The sequence below is a fragment of the Babylonia areolata genome, chromosome 6 (assembly GCF_041734735.1).
Source record: "Babylonia areolata isolate BAREFJ2019XMU chromosome 6, ASM4173473v1, whole genome shotgun sequence".
Lineage (NCBI taxonomy): Eukaryota > Metazoa > Mollusca > Gastropoda > Neogastropoda > Buccinidae > Babylonia > Babylonia areolata.
The window spans coordinates 44,477,296-44,495,436 of record NC_134881.1 but is presented as its reverse complement, the minus strand read 5'-3'; the positions used below and the strand labels follow the sequence as shown (position 1 = coordinate 44,495,436).

The 18,141-nt window shown below is 42.0% G+C and overlaps 1 protein-coding gene across 1 annotated transcript in view; it reads right to left on the bottom strand.

Moving 5' to 3' along the window:
* Positions 1 to 18,141, bottom strand: part of LOC143283538 (uncharacterized) — a 28,024-nt gene that overhangs the window by 7,905 nt on the left and 1,978 nt on the right. Inside the window, exons 3-12 of the mRNA XM_076589783.1 lie at positions 15,662 to 17,692; positions 14,956 to 14,992; positions 12,733 to 14,373; positions 11,599 to 11,654; positions 10,746 to 10,788; positions 6,871 to 7,002; positions 5,982 to 6,076; positions 4,985 to 5,071; positions 3,286 to 3,440; positions 1,013 to 1,167 (exon numbers count right to left, since the gene is read on the bottom strand). Coding sequence (XP_076445898.1) covers positions 1,013 to 1,167; positions 3,286 to 3,440; positions 4,985 to 5,071; positions 5,982 to 6,076; positions 6,871 to 7,002; positions 10,746 to 10,788; positions 11,599 to 11,654; positions 12,733 to 14,373; positions 14,956 to 14,992; positions 15,662 to 17,692 — 4,432 coding nt within the window. The remainder of the gene's footprint in view (positions 1 to 1,012; positions 1,168 to 3,285; positions 3,441 to 4,984; positions 5,072 to 5,981; positions 6,077 to 6,870; positions 7,003 to 10,745; positions 10,789 to 11,598; positions 11,655 to 12,732; positions 14,374 to 14,955; positions 14,993 to 15,661; positions 17,693 to 18,141) is intronic.

Sequence of the window (18,141 nt, the reverse complement as noted above, 5' to 3'; positions counted from 1 at the left end):
ACACACACACACAACAGGTTCAACGCTCTTTCCTTGTTTTGTTTTTTTCTTTCATCTATTTATTTCTAGTTCTAATTCCCCCCAAAAAACGACAAACAAACAACAACAACAACAACAAAATATCATTCATTGATGACATGAGAAATTCTTAACAACAGAAATAAGAAGAAAAAGAAAAAAACAACAACACAAAAATATGAAAGCAAAACAAAACAAACAAAAAATGAAGAAAAGAACAAAGTAACATTAACACTGACAACCCCCCCCCACCCCACCCCCACCCCCCAAAAAAAACAAATACAACAAAATACACAGAAAAGACAACAAAAACCAAAAAAAAGAACAAAAAACAACTAGAGGATCGGCACATCCTGAGTGAACTAACAACAATACAGAAAAGATAACAGACAAGACAAGACTGGCACGTATAAAAGGCACATCTGAAACATAAAACAACAAAACTGTTGAAAATATTTGGAAAGAGAAATATAAGAAATGCATACTTATGAGAGAAAAGAAAGGAGAAGCATGACACAGGAAAAAGTCTTGAATGTTTATGAACAAAACAAGTGTAAGACCGAAAATACAAGTGCATACACTTGCAAATAAACATATCAAAAAACATACACACGCACATATTATCCACAAAACACACAAACACTACCCACAACACAATCACTACACACACACTACCCACAACACACACGCTTACTTATAACAACACACACACTCTACCCACAGACAACACACACACTACACATCTACAACAAACACAAACATTACCAACAACACACACACACCTACTATCCACAGCACACACACACACAACACACACACTACCCACAACAAATACATTTACAAACAACAAAATACATACTTATTTCCCACAACACACACACTACCCACAACACACACACACACACTACCCATAAAACACACACTACCCACAACATACACACACACACACACAAACACACAAAAACACACAAACACACACACAAATGGCACAGACTTGGTCCTGAGGGCAGGGAGGGGCGGTACTCAAAGGACACGGTGAACGACTCAGTGTCGCGCAGGCGCACACATCGGTGTGGGAAGAGGCAGGACGTCAGCCTGGCAGCTCCCCCTATCACCCGTCGGATCTCGTCCTCAAACACTTCCACCACCCTGTTCGACAGCCATCATCACTGTTGTCATTCACAAGAACAACAACTCAGTCATTCACAAACTTTCACCACCCTGTTCGACACACATCAACCACTGTGTCATTCACAAGGGTAACTCACTGTCATTATTCACTCACTTCCACCACCCTGTTCAACACACTACACACACCATTCATCACCACTGTGTCATTCACAAGGGTAACAGTCATTCATACACTTTCACCACCCTGCTCAACACACATCACCACTGTGTCATTCACAAAGACAACTCACTGTCACTCACACACTTTCACCACCCTATTCAACACATTTCACCAATGTGTCATTCACAAAGGTAACACTCCGTCATTCACACACTTTCACCACCCTGTTCTGCATATATCGCCACTGTGTCATTCACAAGATAAATCACAGTCACTCACAGTCACTCGCACACTTCCACCACCCTGTTCAACACACATCACCACTGTCATTCACAAGGATAACTCACAGTCATTCACATGCTTCCACCACCAAGTTCAACACACAACACACATCACCACTGTGTCATTCACAAGAATAACTCACAGTCACTCACAAACTTCCACCACCATGTTCAATACACTACAAACATCACCACTGCGTCATTCACAAGGACAACTCACTGTCATTCACACACTTTCACCACCCTATTCAACACATTTCACCAATGTGTCATTCACGAAGGTAACACTCCGACATTCACACACTTTCACCACCCTGTTCTACATATATCACCACTGTGTCATTCACAAGATAAATCACAGTCACTCACACACTTCCACCACCCTGTTCAACACACATCACCACTGTCATTCACAAGAATAACTCACAGTCACTCACAAACTTCCACCACCATGTTCAATACACTACAAACATCACCACTGCGTCATTCACAAGGACAACTCACTGTCATTCACACACTTTCACCACCCTATTCAACACATTTCACCAATGTGTCATTCACGAAGGTAACACTCCGACATTCACACACTTTCACCACCCTGTTCTACATATATCACCACTGTGTCATTCACAAGATAAATCACAGTCACTCACACACTTCCACCACCCTGTTCAACACACATCACCACTGTCATTCACAAGGATAGCTCACAGTCATTCACATGCTTCCACCACCAAGTTCAACACACAACACACATCACCACTGTGTCATTCACAAGAATAACTCACAGTCACTCACAAACTTCCACCACCATGTTCAATACACTACAAACATCACCACTGTGTCATTCACAAGGATAACTCACAGTCATTCACATGCTTCCACCACCATGTTCAACACACAACACACATCACCACTGTGTCATTCACAAGGATAACTCACAGTCATTCACATGCTTCCACCACCATGTTCAATACACTACAAACATCACCACTGTGTCATTCACAAGGACAATTCACTGTCATTCACACACTTTCACCACCCTCTTCAACACACATCGCCAATGTGTCATTCACAAGGGTAACTCTGTCATTCACACACTTCCACCACCAAGTTCAACACACAACACACACATTCACACAGATGACACAATGTCATTCACACACTTTAACCACCTTGTTCAACACACTTCGTCACTGTGTCATTCACAAGGATAACACACTGTCACTCACACACTTCCACCACCCTGTTCAACACACAACACACATAATACATCTTCACTGTGTCATTCACAAGGATAACTCACAGTCACTCACACACTTCCACCATCCTGTTCAACGCACATCCACACTGTGTCAATAACAAGAGTCACTCAAAGTTATACAGCACAGTGAAGTTGTTTATGTTTCAATTTTTTCCCCACTTTCATGGCGGGGTCAAAATGTGCAGAGCAGATGCCTGACTGACACACAGACCCAATACACTGGTAATCAAGGTTACTGTTCAACAATGTCTTAACTGTAGGTTTACAGGGTTTTTTTTAATTTAAATTTTTTTCTTTTTCTGTTGATTGAAAGCATAAAAAAAGAGAAAGAATTCTAACAGATTAAGTTTTCATTCAAATACACACAAAAGCACACACACTCCATAAACACGCATCTACAAACACACACACACACATCTACACACACACACCGATGGATGTGGTCAGTGAGAGTGACGTCAATGTCAGCCAGACGATACTGTTTGGCAGTTTGCAGCGCTGTCAGGCGTGCCTGTGACATCCAGTTGAAGTCGGCGCCATGATCCAGAACCAGCTTCAAGATCTGTTTGTCCCCTCGTCTCACTGCCTGGAAAAAGACAGCAGCACAATACAGACCACACTTTCACAGAAAAATCTACTAAGAAAAAAAAGAAAGGAAAAAAAAAAGAAAAGAAACAGACAAAAAAAAAACCCCAACTATGTCTAAATGAGTGACCAGGTCCAGGATTTTCTCTAACCCCTCCACTAGGCCTTAAATAGTGGTCTGGGTGTTAGTCATTCAGATAAGACAATAAACCAAGGTCCCGTGTGCAGCATGCACTCAGCGCACGTAATAAGAACCCACGGCAACCAAAGGGTTGTTCCTGGCAAAATTCTGTAGAAAAATCCACTTCAATAGGGAAAACAAATAAAACAGCATGCAGGAAAAAAAAAAAATGGGTGGCGCTGTAGTGTAGCGACACGCTCTCCCTGGGGAGAGCAGCCTGAATTTCACACAGAGAAATTTGTTGTGATAAAAAGAAATACAAACTGAGGTACTGATTACAATATGCATTTGGCACACACGAAACAACCCATGGCAGCAAAAAGGTTGTCCTTGGCAAATTTCTACTGAAAAATCCATTTTGACAGAAAAAATAAAAACCACTGCAGACAGAAAAAGACGAGACAAAAAAATGGTGACAACGCGCTGTGGCAATGCGCCCTCCAAAATTTCACACAGAGAAATCTCTTATACAAAAAGCAGTAAATATATGCAATACAGTTTCATTTTCTGTAAGTCAACCATCTGGATGCTTTGCCAGTTCTCATGCTGCTAAGTCATTTGATTACAATGAGTTCTTGAAGGCAAAGAGTTCAGGAGTGCTGTGTGTCTGAAAGTACTGTAGTGTTTGACTGGATGTCTGTGTAGTTGGTTTTTTTTTGGTTTTTTTACAGATGTTATTTTTTCATTTCATGTTTAAGTGTATGTCTTACTCGTTGGGCTTTACACTGTACAGCACAACTGACCATGTTTTACATGGAAAGGCACTGTATACATTTTTTTTTTATTATCATTATCATCATCATTATTGACTCACTTGTGTAAACAAAGTGAGTATGTTTTAACCCGGTGTTCGGTTGTCTGTGTGTGTGTGTGTATGTGTGTCTGTGTGTCCGTGGTAAACTTTAACACTGACATTTTCTCTGCAAATACTTTGTCAGTTGACAACAAATTTGGCATAAAAATAGGAAAAATTCAGTTCTTTCCAGTCATCTTGATTAAAACAATATTGCACCTCTGGGATGGGCACAAAAAAATAAAAAAGAAGCCTAATTATATGCAAACTGCATTTACTGTTATATTTATACTTTTTGTATTCTCTAAACTTGGCACTTTGACCTCTTATTCTGACACAACAACAAGAGGAGTCATTATTATTATTTTTTGTTCAAACAGGAACTTCTTTTGCTAAGCATGGAATTTTTATTTATTTTGCAAACGTTTTGGTGCAGATAGTAAAAAAGGGAAATTACTCTGTAATTAATGCTAGGGGACTTAATTTATCACAAGTGAGTCTTGAAGGCCTTGCCTCTCTTGTTATTATTATTATTATTATCACGGAGTTGACCAAGGGTGTTACAGTTTACCTTGAACAGGGCTGTCTCCCCGCTGTTGTCTGCAGTGTTGACGTGAGCTCCCATCTCCAGCAGCATGTACACAGTGGAACACTCAGCCTGGACAGGACAGGACAACCCACAGTCAGCACAGTTAACAGCTCATCAAGAATGCAAACACCTCACAGACAGGCGCAATGGCCCAGTGGTTGAACCGTTGGACTTTTAATATGAGGGCCCCAGGTTCAAATCTCGGTAACAGCGCCTGATCTCTCAGGTCACATATATGCAGACCTGCTTGTGCCTGAACCCCCTTCATGCGTATACGCAAGCAGAAGATCAAATACACACATAATAGATCCCGTAATCCATACATGTCAGCGTTCAGTGGGTTGTGATAACAAGAACATACCCAGCATGCACACCCAGAGTATGGCTGCGTACATGGCACGTAACGGCCCAATCATGTACAAATAAGTGAACATGGGAGTTGCAGCCCACAAACGAAGAAGAAGAAGAAGAAACACCTCACAAACAACTCACCAGGGGGACCAGAAGCAGGCCAATTAATGCAACAAGGCAGAAATCCACAGAGCATGAAAAGCCAGCAAATTACGCAACGTGAAAAGAGAAAAATTCTGATGATGACTTCAGGGCTTAGACATCAATTTCCATTTATCGTTTTTATGAATGCCTTTGTTAAGTTATAGTATCCTGCATCTTATGGATTGTTAACACTGGAAATTCTTTAAAAGAATCTCATTTATATACATTCTCTGATTCTGGATACATACAGAAGAAATTTCCCACCTAATAATCACTTCACTTCTATATTTCAATGATTTACTGAGGAATAAGAAATTGGAGTGAAACCATCAAAATTCACAAGTAAGTTCAACTTTTCATTCCAAGTTGTGAAATTTCTTCTATATGCTTTACAGTCAGTACATTCAACTTTCATTTCAGAGTTGGGAAATTTCTTCTATAAGCCTTACAGTCAGTAAAAATACAGTTCCGAGCTCCGCCTTACATGTTCTACAGCCAGCATGAGCGCTGTGTTGCCCTTGATCTGCACCTCAGCACTGGCACCATGAGACAGCAGGTGGACAATGATGTCATCACAACCTGAAACCACACTGCCACTCTCTCAAACACCTGGACACAGCCACATATATACAGCAACAACCTGACACTGTGAGCAAACGTTTTTCTTCACACACACACACTTCTCCATACCTTTTTACATACACCTGCTTCTACGGGTTTACACCTACCCTTTTCAATGCCTTTCCACACACACCCTTCTCATACCAGGATAACGGAACAAATAGTCTACAAGTACAGTTCATCGAAGTGGTATTACAAACACACTGGGCACAGCAATGGCTTAGTGGTTATGTGCCGGACTAGGAAGCGATTGTCTGTGGGCTCAAGTCCCAGATTTTTACTTTCCCCTCCACCTCATTCTGAGTGGCTGTCTGGGTGCTAGTCTTTCAGATGAAATGATAAACCTAGGTCCTGTGTGGTGCCAACACTCTGTGAATGTAAAAGAACCAATGGCTACTAAAGGGTTGTCCATGGCAAAATTCTGCAGAGAAATCCTCTTTGATGGTAAAACAATTATACCAGCCAACACAGAGAGAAAAAATAATATGGGGGTGAGGAGGGAGGGGTGGCTGGGGGGGGGGTGGCTGAACTGTGGCAACACACTCTCCTTGGGGAGAGTAGTCCACCATCCTAGAAAAATCTGTTATGACACAAATTAATACAACACACACACACACACACACAAGCACATGTGCACACAAAAGCACCTATCATACACACCCACAACCCTTCCAAAACCCACCCATGCACACGTATACACACAGAGTACACACATACACACACACACACAGTGACACACCCAGTTCACCCACCTCTAAGCACAGCGTTCATGAGCAGTGTGTAGCCCCTGTTGTCTGGCAGATCCAGGTCATAGGGTGTGGAGCACTTCAGCGCCCTCTCCACCAGGTAACAGTTACCGTCTATCACCGCCTGCCGAAGTTCATCTGCAACAATCACCCACGACAGCTTTTAAAAAAAAAAAGTTTTCAAAAGATTAAAGGAGGTGACCATGGCAGAATGGGTTAGGCATTGGATTTCTGATCCAGTGTTCACCGATGATCACGTTTCAAGGCTCTGTTTTGGCAACTGTGTTGGTCCCTGGGAAAAGGAAATTTTCTATCTAAAATTACATTTAAATAACATACTTACTGTGACCCTACTAGTGCAGACTCCGGCAGAGGTCTGACATTCCTGTCCTGTGCAAACTACTATCCGCCTATGCAGAGAAAACGAAAGCAACTACGGCCGATAACCTCCTGGAAGTAGGTAACCTCCCCTTTGTCCCGCTAGCTAGCGCCCTCTTTTTCCGGCAGCCATCATGACTCCTGTTCCTGTGCTCTTCATACGGCTAAGTTTTTTTCCCCCTATTTTCTGCCTGTCTGTCGATTCTCTGGCGTTCTTGTTTTTTTGTCAAATTATGTCTCCAACCAGGTCACATAATTATGAAGCTCGAAAGGCACTTTACTCCGATTGCCCTCACTCCACCCAGGTGTGAATAAGTACCCGACTTCAGTTGGAAAAGGTTACTGTCGGTGGAAGGAGAAGATTGGGCCCTGTCTTCCTATGCCAAACCCTAGTCAAAGTGATAATAATTCCAATGCTTATGATGACGACCCTGTCTACCAACACCTGATGACAAGAATAAGTTCTGGATTCATGTTTTCCAAGCCTACAAAGTATTTTGTCAAACAGCATAGAAGTTTTAGCAGAACCAATCTTTCTTAACCAAACTATCAAAATTGGAAATAAGATTTTATCACACAGAAATTAGATGGAAAAGGGGTCTGGAATATTTCTCATCTAGTGCATGGAGACAGTTGTTTCCTTTCCCATGAAGATTTTAGTCAAAATTCAAAAGCATGGAAATATAACAAATTTTCTTACTTTAAATTGTTGCATAAGGTCAGTTAGAAATTATATAAAACAACTGAACACTGAAGCTGATAATGACAGTGCTTTACAGATGAGAAAATCATTACAAGTGATATATTCTGTGAAAAAAGCAACAAGACTTTATTACAACACTTTAGTTAAAAACAGTATGACACCAAAATGCTGTAACAAATGAAATGATTTGCTGCAACTGACCATTAACTGGAAACAGATCATTTCACAAAATAAGTGATGTAAACTTAAAATGGTTTCAAGTAAGAATAGTTCATAGGATTATTGCAATGAATAGATCTCTGAAAAAAGATGAATATCTCTGATAATGATAAATGTTGCTTATGCGGATCACATCCAGAAACCACTGAACACCTATTTTGGAGATGTGAGATTGTGCAGAGATTTTGGTCTGCTTTCCAAATTGATATAAATAACAAATGCAATAATGTATATAATGCCCAAAAATGTGAAGAACTGGTTTTACTTGGCAACTCACACACATCTGCTACAGATGACATTTTTTACTTTATTATTTTACTTGCTAAAAACCTTCTGTACAAATGCAAATTCAATAAACAACAACCACAACTCAATGCATTTGGAACACAGCTCAGATACAGATACGAAATCGAAAAATATGCCTCTTATATACGGATGAACCATTATGCTTTCCGTTCAAAGTGGAAGTTACCTTCCAATTACGGAAACGGTTACCTAATCATAATTTTGCCTGTTCCACAGTAACCATTCTGTATAAAAGTCCTTATGAAATGAAGGGGAGGGGGGAGGAAAAAGGGAAAGAAACTCACGTCCACTGCAAAACACTTGTACTTGCATTTTTTTGTGGCTTTGTTTGTCTGTTTGTTGTTGTTGTTTTGTAATTATCGATAAAGCTTTCCTTTCCAATAATGTAGAAGCGGTATACTCATTGTTCCTTATTATGATACTACAATGCTACCACTTGCTTTCGCCTCGTCCTTGATGCCATTACTGTAACAGCTGACATAACTGATGCTATTGCTAAGTTACGACTGGTCTCATTATTATTATTAATATCCTCTTAAACCATCATCACTACTGCAATCAATAATGTGTCAACACTGATTGATTGAATGATTGGACAAGTAGTTAAATGAATGTGTGTGTGTGTGTGTGTGTGTGTGTGTGTGTTACTTTTTTGCTTTGTTTTGTTGTTGTTGTTGCTTTTTTTTTGTTGTTTTTATTTTACTTTTGATTTTTTTTTTCTCTATTGGATGTTATTGTTTGTTTATACTGTTTGTTCATACTCATCTCTGTACATTGTATTCATGTCTCTGCAAAATTGTTTTAAAATTATATAAAAATAATAAATGCTTTGATGGCTGTAAAAAATTTTTTTTTTTTTAAACCATACAAATGTTGATTTAAAGTTACCTTTATCACCATAAGTTCATTTCCACCGTGTCTAGGGCTAAGCGAAGGAATACAGGGCCAATCCTCTCCTTCTACGATTTTAACCTTTCCTAATTTAAGTCTAGATATCCATTCACACCTGGGTAAAGTGAGGAAACTCAGAATAAAAGTGTCTTTCCCAAGGATGCAACACAACGATGAAACAGAGCCCTGAACTCTGATCACTGGATCAGAAATCCAATGATTAACAGATTCTGCCACAGCAACAACAGCTTTACATCAGAACATCTCCTTTTGTGCTTTGGATGAAAACAATAATGTACATTTTTCATACATGCATTATAACATTTTCAAATTTCTAAAGAATGCACAGGACGCAATGTTTTTGAAAACACATGAAAAAACAACAACAAAACAACCAATGCCTCGTCATTTCCACTTAACTGTTAAACAGCTTCCAAACATCCTCTTTGTCATCCGTGTGATCTTACCACTACCAATCAATCTACACATGAACACCAGCAAGTGGAAGCAAAATATAATAATAGTAATAATGATAATACAATAAAATAATCACTAGAAAAACAACAAAAACAACAATGCTAAATAAAGGAAATTTTCTATCTAAAATTACGTTTAAATAACATACTTACCGTGACCCAACTAGTGCAGACTCCGGCAGGGGTCTGACATTCCTGTCCTGTGCAAACTACTATCCACCTATGCGGAGAAAACGAAAGCAACTACGGCCGATAACCTCCCAGAAGTAGGTAACCTCCCCTTTGTCCCGCTAGCTAGCGCCCTCTTTTTCCGGCAGCCATCATGACTCCTGTTCCTGTGCTCTCCATACGGCTAAGTTTTTTTTCCGTATTTTCTGTCTGTCTGTTGATTCTCTGGCGTTCTTGTTTTTTGTCAAATTATGTCTCCAACCACGTCACATAATTATGTAGCTCGATTGGGCGATCGCGCTAAAATTAAGGCGCGATCGCAATCGATTCACTGACACTCTGGGCCCTCTACTCCTGGCCCTCTCAACAACGCCAACCCACCGCCTCCTCCACTTTCTCCGCTCCCTCCGGTTGACTCCAGACCTCCACCACCTCCTACACCTCTGGTGACTTCTAGAGGAATTGTAATTATAATACTATTAATGATTTTAAAAAATTAATAAAAATGTATTCTTTTTTTCTTGTGTGGAGACAAAGTGCTTTCACACGCAAGCATAACTCTGAATCAAAGGGAGAAAAGACAAAACCTCTACGATCATGTGTAGACAGAAAGCTTGATTAACTATAACAGAAAGAAAGAGGTAGAAGTCATTTTTGAAAGAGGTTGTAGGTTTTAAGGCCTGACTTCAAAGGGCTGAGTGCAGGGACTTGAAGAAGTGAAAGCGGGACAACACACTCACCATGACTCAGCTCCATAGGTGTGACAGGTGCTAACACCAGTTTCTGCACATTACCACAAAACAATCAACATCACCAACAATGCCACACAAAACAACTGACAAATAGAATATTACTATAATTACTCTTTATGCTTGTACTCTCATGTGTACGCATGTCTTTGTGAGTGTGTGCATGTGCGTGCGTGCGTGTGTGCATGTGTCTGTATGCATGTTTGTATACTGTGTATGTGTTTGTGTGTGTGTGTGCACATGTGTTGATGTGAAGAACATACAAAAGTATGTTTATCTACCCAAAACAGAAAATGGAAACAAACGTAACATAAAGCAAATCATCATCTTTGTATCATGTGTGCAAGTGTACATGTGCATGTGTTGTTCTAAGGTGGAGGAAAGGGGGAGAAATATGCATGAACAGAGGTGAGCTGTTTATGATTTGATGTGAACAGCACCAGTCAGATTGAATCACATCTTTTGTGTTGTATCAACAGCTTTCATTGTAATTTACTCAAAAAACAGAGAATCTGCTTCTTGAAAAATGCAATGCACAATATACACATGTAACAGGTTTTCAGCTTATTCAATGAACATTTCAGGCTTTCACTTTCAGTTTCATTCTATACTTTTCATACTCATTTCACTTACTTTTTACTTTTTAATTATTCAGTTTCAACATACATTAATGTATGTGCTGATTCTTTACATGTTTATATACATTGCTGACTACATTAATGTATGTGCTGATTCTTTACATGTTTATATACATCGCTGACTGTTACATACATTTCATTGCTGAGTCATTAATGTGTGGCTGATTCACAATGGTTACAAGACTGATTCACAATTGTTATCTCACCTCCACGTATTCAAGGTCTATGTTGTGTAAGGCTTCTCCGAGATCATTATCTGGTCCTGAAGAAATAACAGAGCCCACATCACTTCATAAGTAAGGAGGCATGGTGGGAGAATACTGAAAAGCTTGCGGCCATGGTCTAGGAGCTAATTAACCAAAGTGCATGTCTTAATACTTAAACAAAGTTTGTAGTTGGTTGTTTTTATTAACTGAAATGCCAATAAGGAAATCCATATAATATGGAAATACTCCCATCCATAAGGAGGGCAAAACAGTTTCAGTTTGTTTCAAGAAGCCGTCACTGCATTCGGACACATTCATATACGTGACACCACATCTGCCAGGCAGATGCCTGACAGCAGCATAACCCAATGTGCACTAGTCAGGCCTCGAGTCCATGCATACGTTTGTGTACCTGACACAGTGGGTTTCTTCTACGTAGTCTTGCCAGAGGACAACACTTCTGTTGCCATGGACTCTTTTTCAGTGCACAAAGTGTGTGCTACACACGGGGCCTTGTTTTATCGTCTCATCCGAATGACAAGACGTCGGGTTGATTTTTGGGAGAAAGGGTGATAGCAGAAATCGAACCCAGAGCCTCATAGACACTGTATTGGCAGGTAAGTGTTTTAACCATTCTGCCACCTTCTTTGGCAAAACAGTAATGTGGTTAATAAAACACTGTGTTTCCATCCACAGGGTCTGTCAGGCTAGTGCCTCACATCCCACCAGCTCTTGGCCAGCTATCCCCATGGCTCTAAGCACGTTTAACAATACAGGTGGCATGAATGCAAACTTGCCAAAAATGATTATGAAACTGAAAAAAACACTCGCAATGAACACGCCTCTCACTTTGTCACATTAAAATACAGCAAGTCCATACTACCAGGCACCTCTACTTTCATAAAATCATACAGGCATGCATAAATATATCACCACATCTGCCTCATAATTCTTGAAATAAGTTAAGCTTACAACAAATATCAAATTATATAGATTCAAATCACATTGCCTTTTCAAAACATGACAGGTCCATACCAAAGGGAAAGTCTGCAAAAAGAAGTGTATCAAGATATCACCAGTACCATATCAATATTCTTAAAATAATGAAACGATTAACAACAGCCATCAACCCACCTCGTGATTGCTTGGGTCTATCCCCTTCAGAAGAGGACAGAGAGGAGGTTCTGGGCAGAGACCTGGCAGCTGATAGTTTGTCAGCCAGGTCCTTCCCCGCAATGTTGGCGTTGAAGTCTGGGCGTGGTGCAATGCCCCAGCCATCCCTGAACTGGGAAATCCCCCTTCCTGGGGAATACAGGAGAGAGCTCTCCCTGCCAGACATGTAGGGATACCCCCCTGTGCTTAAGGTCAGCCCTGAAGCTTGAGAGGCATCCCGTGACATTGTCTGAATGTCCCTGCTCAAACCTGAAATCAGGTAGTCTCTGCCGGCGCTGGCGCCAGCACAAAACTGGGCATCTTTTGGGGAGCCCAACATCTGGGGCTGATCCCTGGGAGAGACCGACCCCCAGCTGGGCATTCTCCCGGACATGCTAAAGTCCCTGCTAAAGGTGTAGAGGCTGGAGGCGTCCCGGCTGGACCCTGGACTGGAGAACACCACAGGTGTGTCCTTGCTGGGTGGGGTGGACAGCAGGGGGTCCCTGACCTGGGTGGGTGTGCTGCGTCCTGGGCTGGACCCCGACAGGCTGTACAGGGATGACCGAGCCAGGCTGGAACTCAGGGCTGAAGACAATTCTGAAGTGGACCCTGACCTCAACATGGACTGCTTTCCTGCCCCTTGAATCAATGGGGAACCTAGGTCTGACGTGGAGCTGGTCCTCGGCATCGACTGCTTTCCAGAGTCAGCAGCCATGGAGGGAGATAACTCTGAAGCCACACTATGACTTCTCTTCAGATGATCCCCCTCCGCTCTAACAGTCCTGGGGTCTGTCTGATCCGCCAGGCTTGTTTTCTCCACCGTCTGTGGCCTGACCATGCCCACAGTAATAGGATCTGGTCTGGTCAGTTTACAGTCAGGCGCATCCATCCTTTCACTTTTCAGAGCAGTCACCTCTGCTTTACATGTGCTGGGAACATCATTACCAGTCAACGATGATTTTCCTGACAGATCTTTTTTCTGTGCTGCAGTTTTCATTTTATCAGACAAAGAACTTGCCTCAGAAACAGAACTGTGTGAACCACTTTCTGTGGATGGCAACTGTCCAGAGGAACAGGTTGCTGTTTTCATGTTTTCCTCCACCGATTTCCCCTCTTTTGCAGATTTCTGCTTTTCTGCTTTCGTTGATGACGATTTCGACTTGGGACTGCTCTTGTGGCTCTTGGACAACTGTGCTTTCTGCTTGGACTTGCTGGGTTTCAATTTGGCATCCACAGACAGTTTGTGATAGGCTGGAGAAGAGGATGCAGACTTGGTGTCCTCTGGGGTGACAGGGTCGGTAAGGGCAGCAGCCTGGTTGACTGAGGCACTGGCGGTCGCTGAGAGATCTGAGGAGATGGCACTGGCGTTGACAACAGGGCATGGGGAGGAGGGGGGTGCAGAGGAGGAGGAGGAGGAGGAGTTCACAGCACTATCACCAGCCAGCAGCTGGGAGGAGAGAGCAGCAGGGATTTTCAGCATGCTCTGGAGATCTGCCGCACTGCAGGGGGGCATCATTTGTGAAGAGGACACTTTGAGAGGGGAGGCTCCCCCTTCCTTTACTGCCTCTGCATGTCCCACTGCCGTGTCCATCTTGCGCTTTGTACTGACCCCCTTCTTCAGACCTGCCATCACAACAAACAGGTTTTTCATTCCTGCACTCTAAACTTCTTTTCATAATTTATCCTGGCATTATTCAGGCCTGAGATATACAGACACCTGCAGTGTTGGTCATCTAATCGGGCCAACAATCAGAAAAACCAAGCCCTGAGAAATGGACGAGTGTGACTATGTGGTTCTAATTTTCCCATCGAAGCCCACAACACACTAAACTGGGTAAAAGTTGGCCAAGCTAAAAATTATTTTTCAAGCTTGTTGTAATAAATTTGTCTTTGAAAAATGCATCTCCTTCTTTTAAAAGAAAACTTCTCATATTGCTTGCTTGCTAAAAAAAAAAAAAAAACCACAAAAAACCCTAACTTACATGATCTTAAAAGAATTCATGTGGATGCATTTTCAGTTTTTCATGAAGCAATCTATTCTTTGCCAAGCATCAGGTAAAAACATTCACACTCACAAATTATGCATACCAGAACAAGCATAAACACACAAAGGGCAAATAGACACCAAAAACAAAATATAAAAAAGAAAAGATGTTGATTGATTATATTCTGTAAAGACATACTGACAGACTGAAGACTACAAACCTTTTGTGAGAAGTTTCTTTGGTGATATAAAAATTTCCTGAAATCAAAAACAGAATAAACGTTCAAAGCTGAGCGCAAGATAACTAAATCTGCAACAGATAATTCATCAGTGATGACAACATAAACATTCTTTATTTTCTAAAGTACTGAAAAAGTAATCAGATTTATCACTGTTGAAAAATTTCTTTTCATCAAATTTAATTATCATAAGATACAAAATGATCATATGATGTTTGTATCAGTGTACAAGTAGGTATGTGTGTGTGTGTGCGTGCATGTGCATGTGTGCACATGTTCAGGTTCATGTAATGCATGTAAGCCTGTATGAAATGTGTGCAAACATGTATGCAAATATGTAGTGTGCCCATGTACATCCATGTGCATGTGTGTGTGTGCATGTGTGTGTATGTAATCATGTATGTGCGCCGTGTGTCTGCATGTGTGTTCACCCATCAATAAGAGTTGTGTCTATTTCTGTGATGCAGTATAGATATTATTGAAAAAGGTCCCCCAAGGATTTCTCATTTTCATTTTTCACTGCACACTGGATACTTAATTCAAATGAAAACCAAACAGAAAAAATCCATGATTAAAAACATTAAAAAAATAGTAACAACAACAATAAACACAATAAGAAAAAGTGAATTAAAAAAAAACATAACACAGGTACCATCTGTGTGACTCACACATGCCATCTCCTCATTACCTTATTGTCCTTGCTGCTCTTTTTTGCAGCCTTTTTCTGAGCGTTCACTGGCTCAGACTTAAAATCTCCTTTGCTGTTAGACAAGGCTGCAGAGAACTGGGCCTCTCTCTGATCCACGGTGTTCTGGTTGCTGGGTTCTGCTGGGAAATGGTCAGTGACTGACGCCATGGCCAGTTTTTCCAGGACAGGAATGACCGACTCCGATTTGGATCTTGATGAAGGGGTTGGGAGAGTCTTCAGGCTGCTCTCTTGGGGGGTGGTCTTGGCGTGTGTGGATGACAATGAAGATGAAGATGAAGTGGCCAATGTTGTTTCACTTGCCCTGTTTCTAGAATCAACTACAGCTCCATCTGCTCCAGACTGCTGACTGCTCGTTTTTGATGGTGCCGTTCGTTCCAATGTAATGTCAGATGGGCTGGCTTTCTCTGGTTTGGTCACAGTCTTCTTGGACTCATTTCCACTGGAAGAATTAGGCTGCTGCTTTCTTCCTTCAGAATCTTTCTTAGTTTTGGTAGCTTTCTTTGGCTTCTTTTTCTCAGAAGTTTGAGATGGCTGTGGTGACTTTTTGCGAACAGAAGAATGATCAGAAACACTCCCTTCTGACTCAGAGTCCTCAATTTTGTTTCTTGACTTGGACTTGCTTTTTGTTTTACCACTAGCCTTTGACTTCACAATGAATACAGAATCATCTTCTTTTTCAGCTGCCTTTTCACTTGCAGGAGTCTTGTTCGATTTGTTTGTCTGATCTTCAGTTTTTCTGGAAGAACTAAAGTCCTCTCCAGAATCGTTTTCTTCAGAGTGTTCAGTGATGACGGCCATCCTTGACCTGTCCTGGGATGTTTCATTGATCTTGGTCACTGAAGCTGCACTGTCAGACTCATTATCCTCAGAGGTGTCACTGATCACGTTCTTCCGAGGTCGGCCCCGCCCTCTCCCTCCCTTCTTCTTCACAGGTGGGAGGGACACATCTGAAGCTTCATTGTCTTCAGAATGGTCACTGGTCAACTTCTCCTTGTGAGGGACTTTAGACTTCTTCACCAGGGGAGCAGAATCATCAGACTTCTCATTCTCATCAGAGCTGTCAATCACCAACTCTTTGCTTTTGGGTGGCCTTCCCCGGCTTCTTCCTTTAGTCTTCACTGCAACACCAGAGTCATCCTTCACCTTTCTTTTGTCAGGGTCAGCATCGCTGTCTTCCAAATTCTCTCTGACTGGTGCTGTTTTACGTGGCCTGCCACGACCTCTGCCAGCGCTTTTAAGTTTAGTCACAGGTAATGCAGAGCTATCTGAATCCCTCGTCTCCTCCTTAGCCACCTTTTTTGGAGGTCGACCTCTTGGTTTTCCAGCTGGTTTTCCAGCCGCTGTGGGTTCTTTGGAATCCCTTTTCTCTGAGCTGTCTGCGCTGGGTTTCTTTGAGCTGTTGATTTGTGCAAGAGGAGCAGAGTCATCACTGTCCCCTTTTCCCTCCAAGTCTTTGACACTCTGTTTGTCGCCCCCAGCCTGGCTGCTGCTGTCTGATAGAGATGAAGAATCGTCGGAGAGAGAGTCGGAGATGCTTCCCTTCTCTGACTTCCGAGGTCGGCCCCTGCCACGCCCTGCACTTTTGGTCGGGGAAGCAATGGAACCTGCTCCGTCATCCTCCTCATCCGAACTTTTGCTGGTCAGTTTCTTTGGGGGTCTGCCCCGACCCCTGCCAGTGCCTTTCTCCCGAGCAGCACCTCCCCCACCTCTCGGCCTCCCTCTTCCTCGTCCTCTGCTGCTCTCGTGCTGCGCCTGGGGAATTTTGGGCATGGAGGGTGCCGGGACTGATGCTTCCTCTAATTGCTCTTCCTGCTGCTTCTTGCTGGACAGAGAGGCCGACCTGGACTTCACTTTGGAGTAGAGGTCGGGCTGACTCCACACCAGGTCCCTGTCCTTCTCCAGCCTCTTGAAGAACTTGGTTGTCTCACACAGCTGGCTCTCCTCCTTGCTGGAGTCGGAGTTGTCATCAGAGCTCTCCTCTCCGGGCAGCTTCTTCCCCTCCATCCGCAGCTGCACAATACAACACATAAACAGTAAATGTCCGCCTCTAGCCTATAAAAGCACACAGATGAGGAACTGTGAACAAAGAAATGTGGTTTTTCTGATTGCTGCTTTTTTTTCTTTTTTTTTCCTTCTTTTTTTCTTTTTTTTTTTTTGCCCATGAAGAAAGCCACAGAAGCAGCAGCAAAAAACAAAACAAAAAAAAACCAACCAACAAAGAACCTAACAACAACAAAAAAGAAAGAGAGTGAAAAAAACAGTGCTCTGTGGACCTGCATGTAAATGAGTCCATAAAAGTTCAAACACACATGCAGACACACACACACACACACACACACATGAACAACTCTGGCCTATCAAAGCCAGATCAACAAAGGTATGCAGGTTCTGCACAGCTGTTTTTGTTGATAGCTGACAAAAGTATCTGCTGTCACCCTACAGAAAAGATGTATTCATAA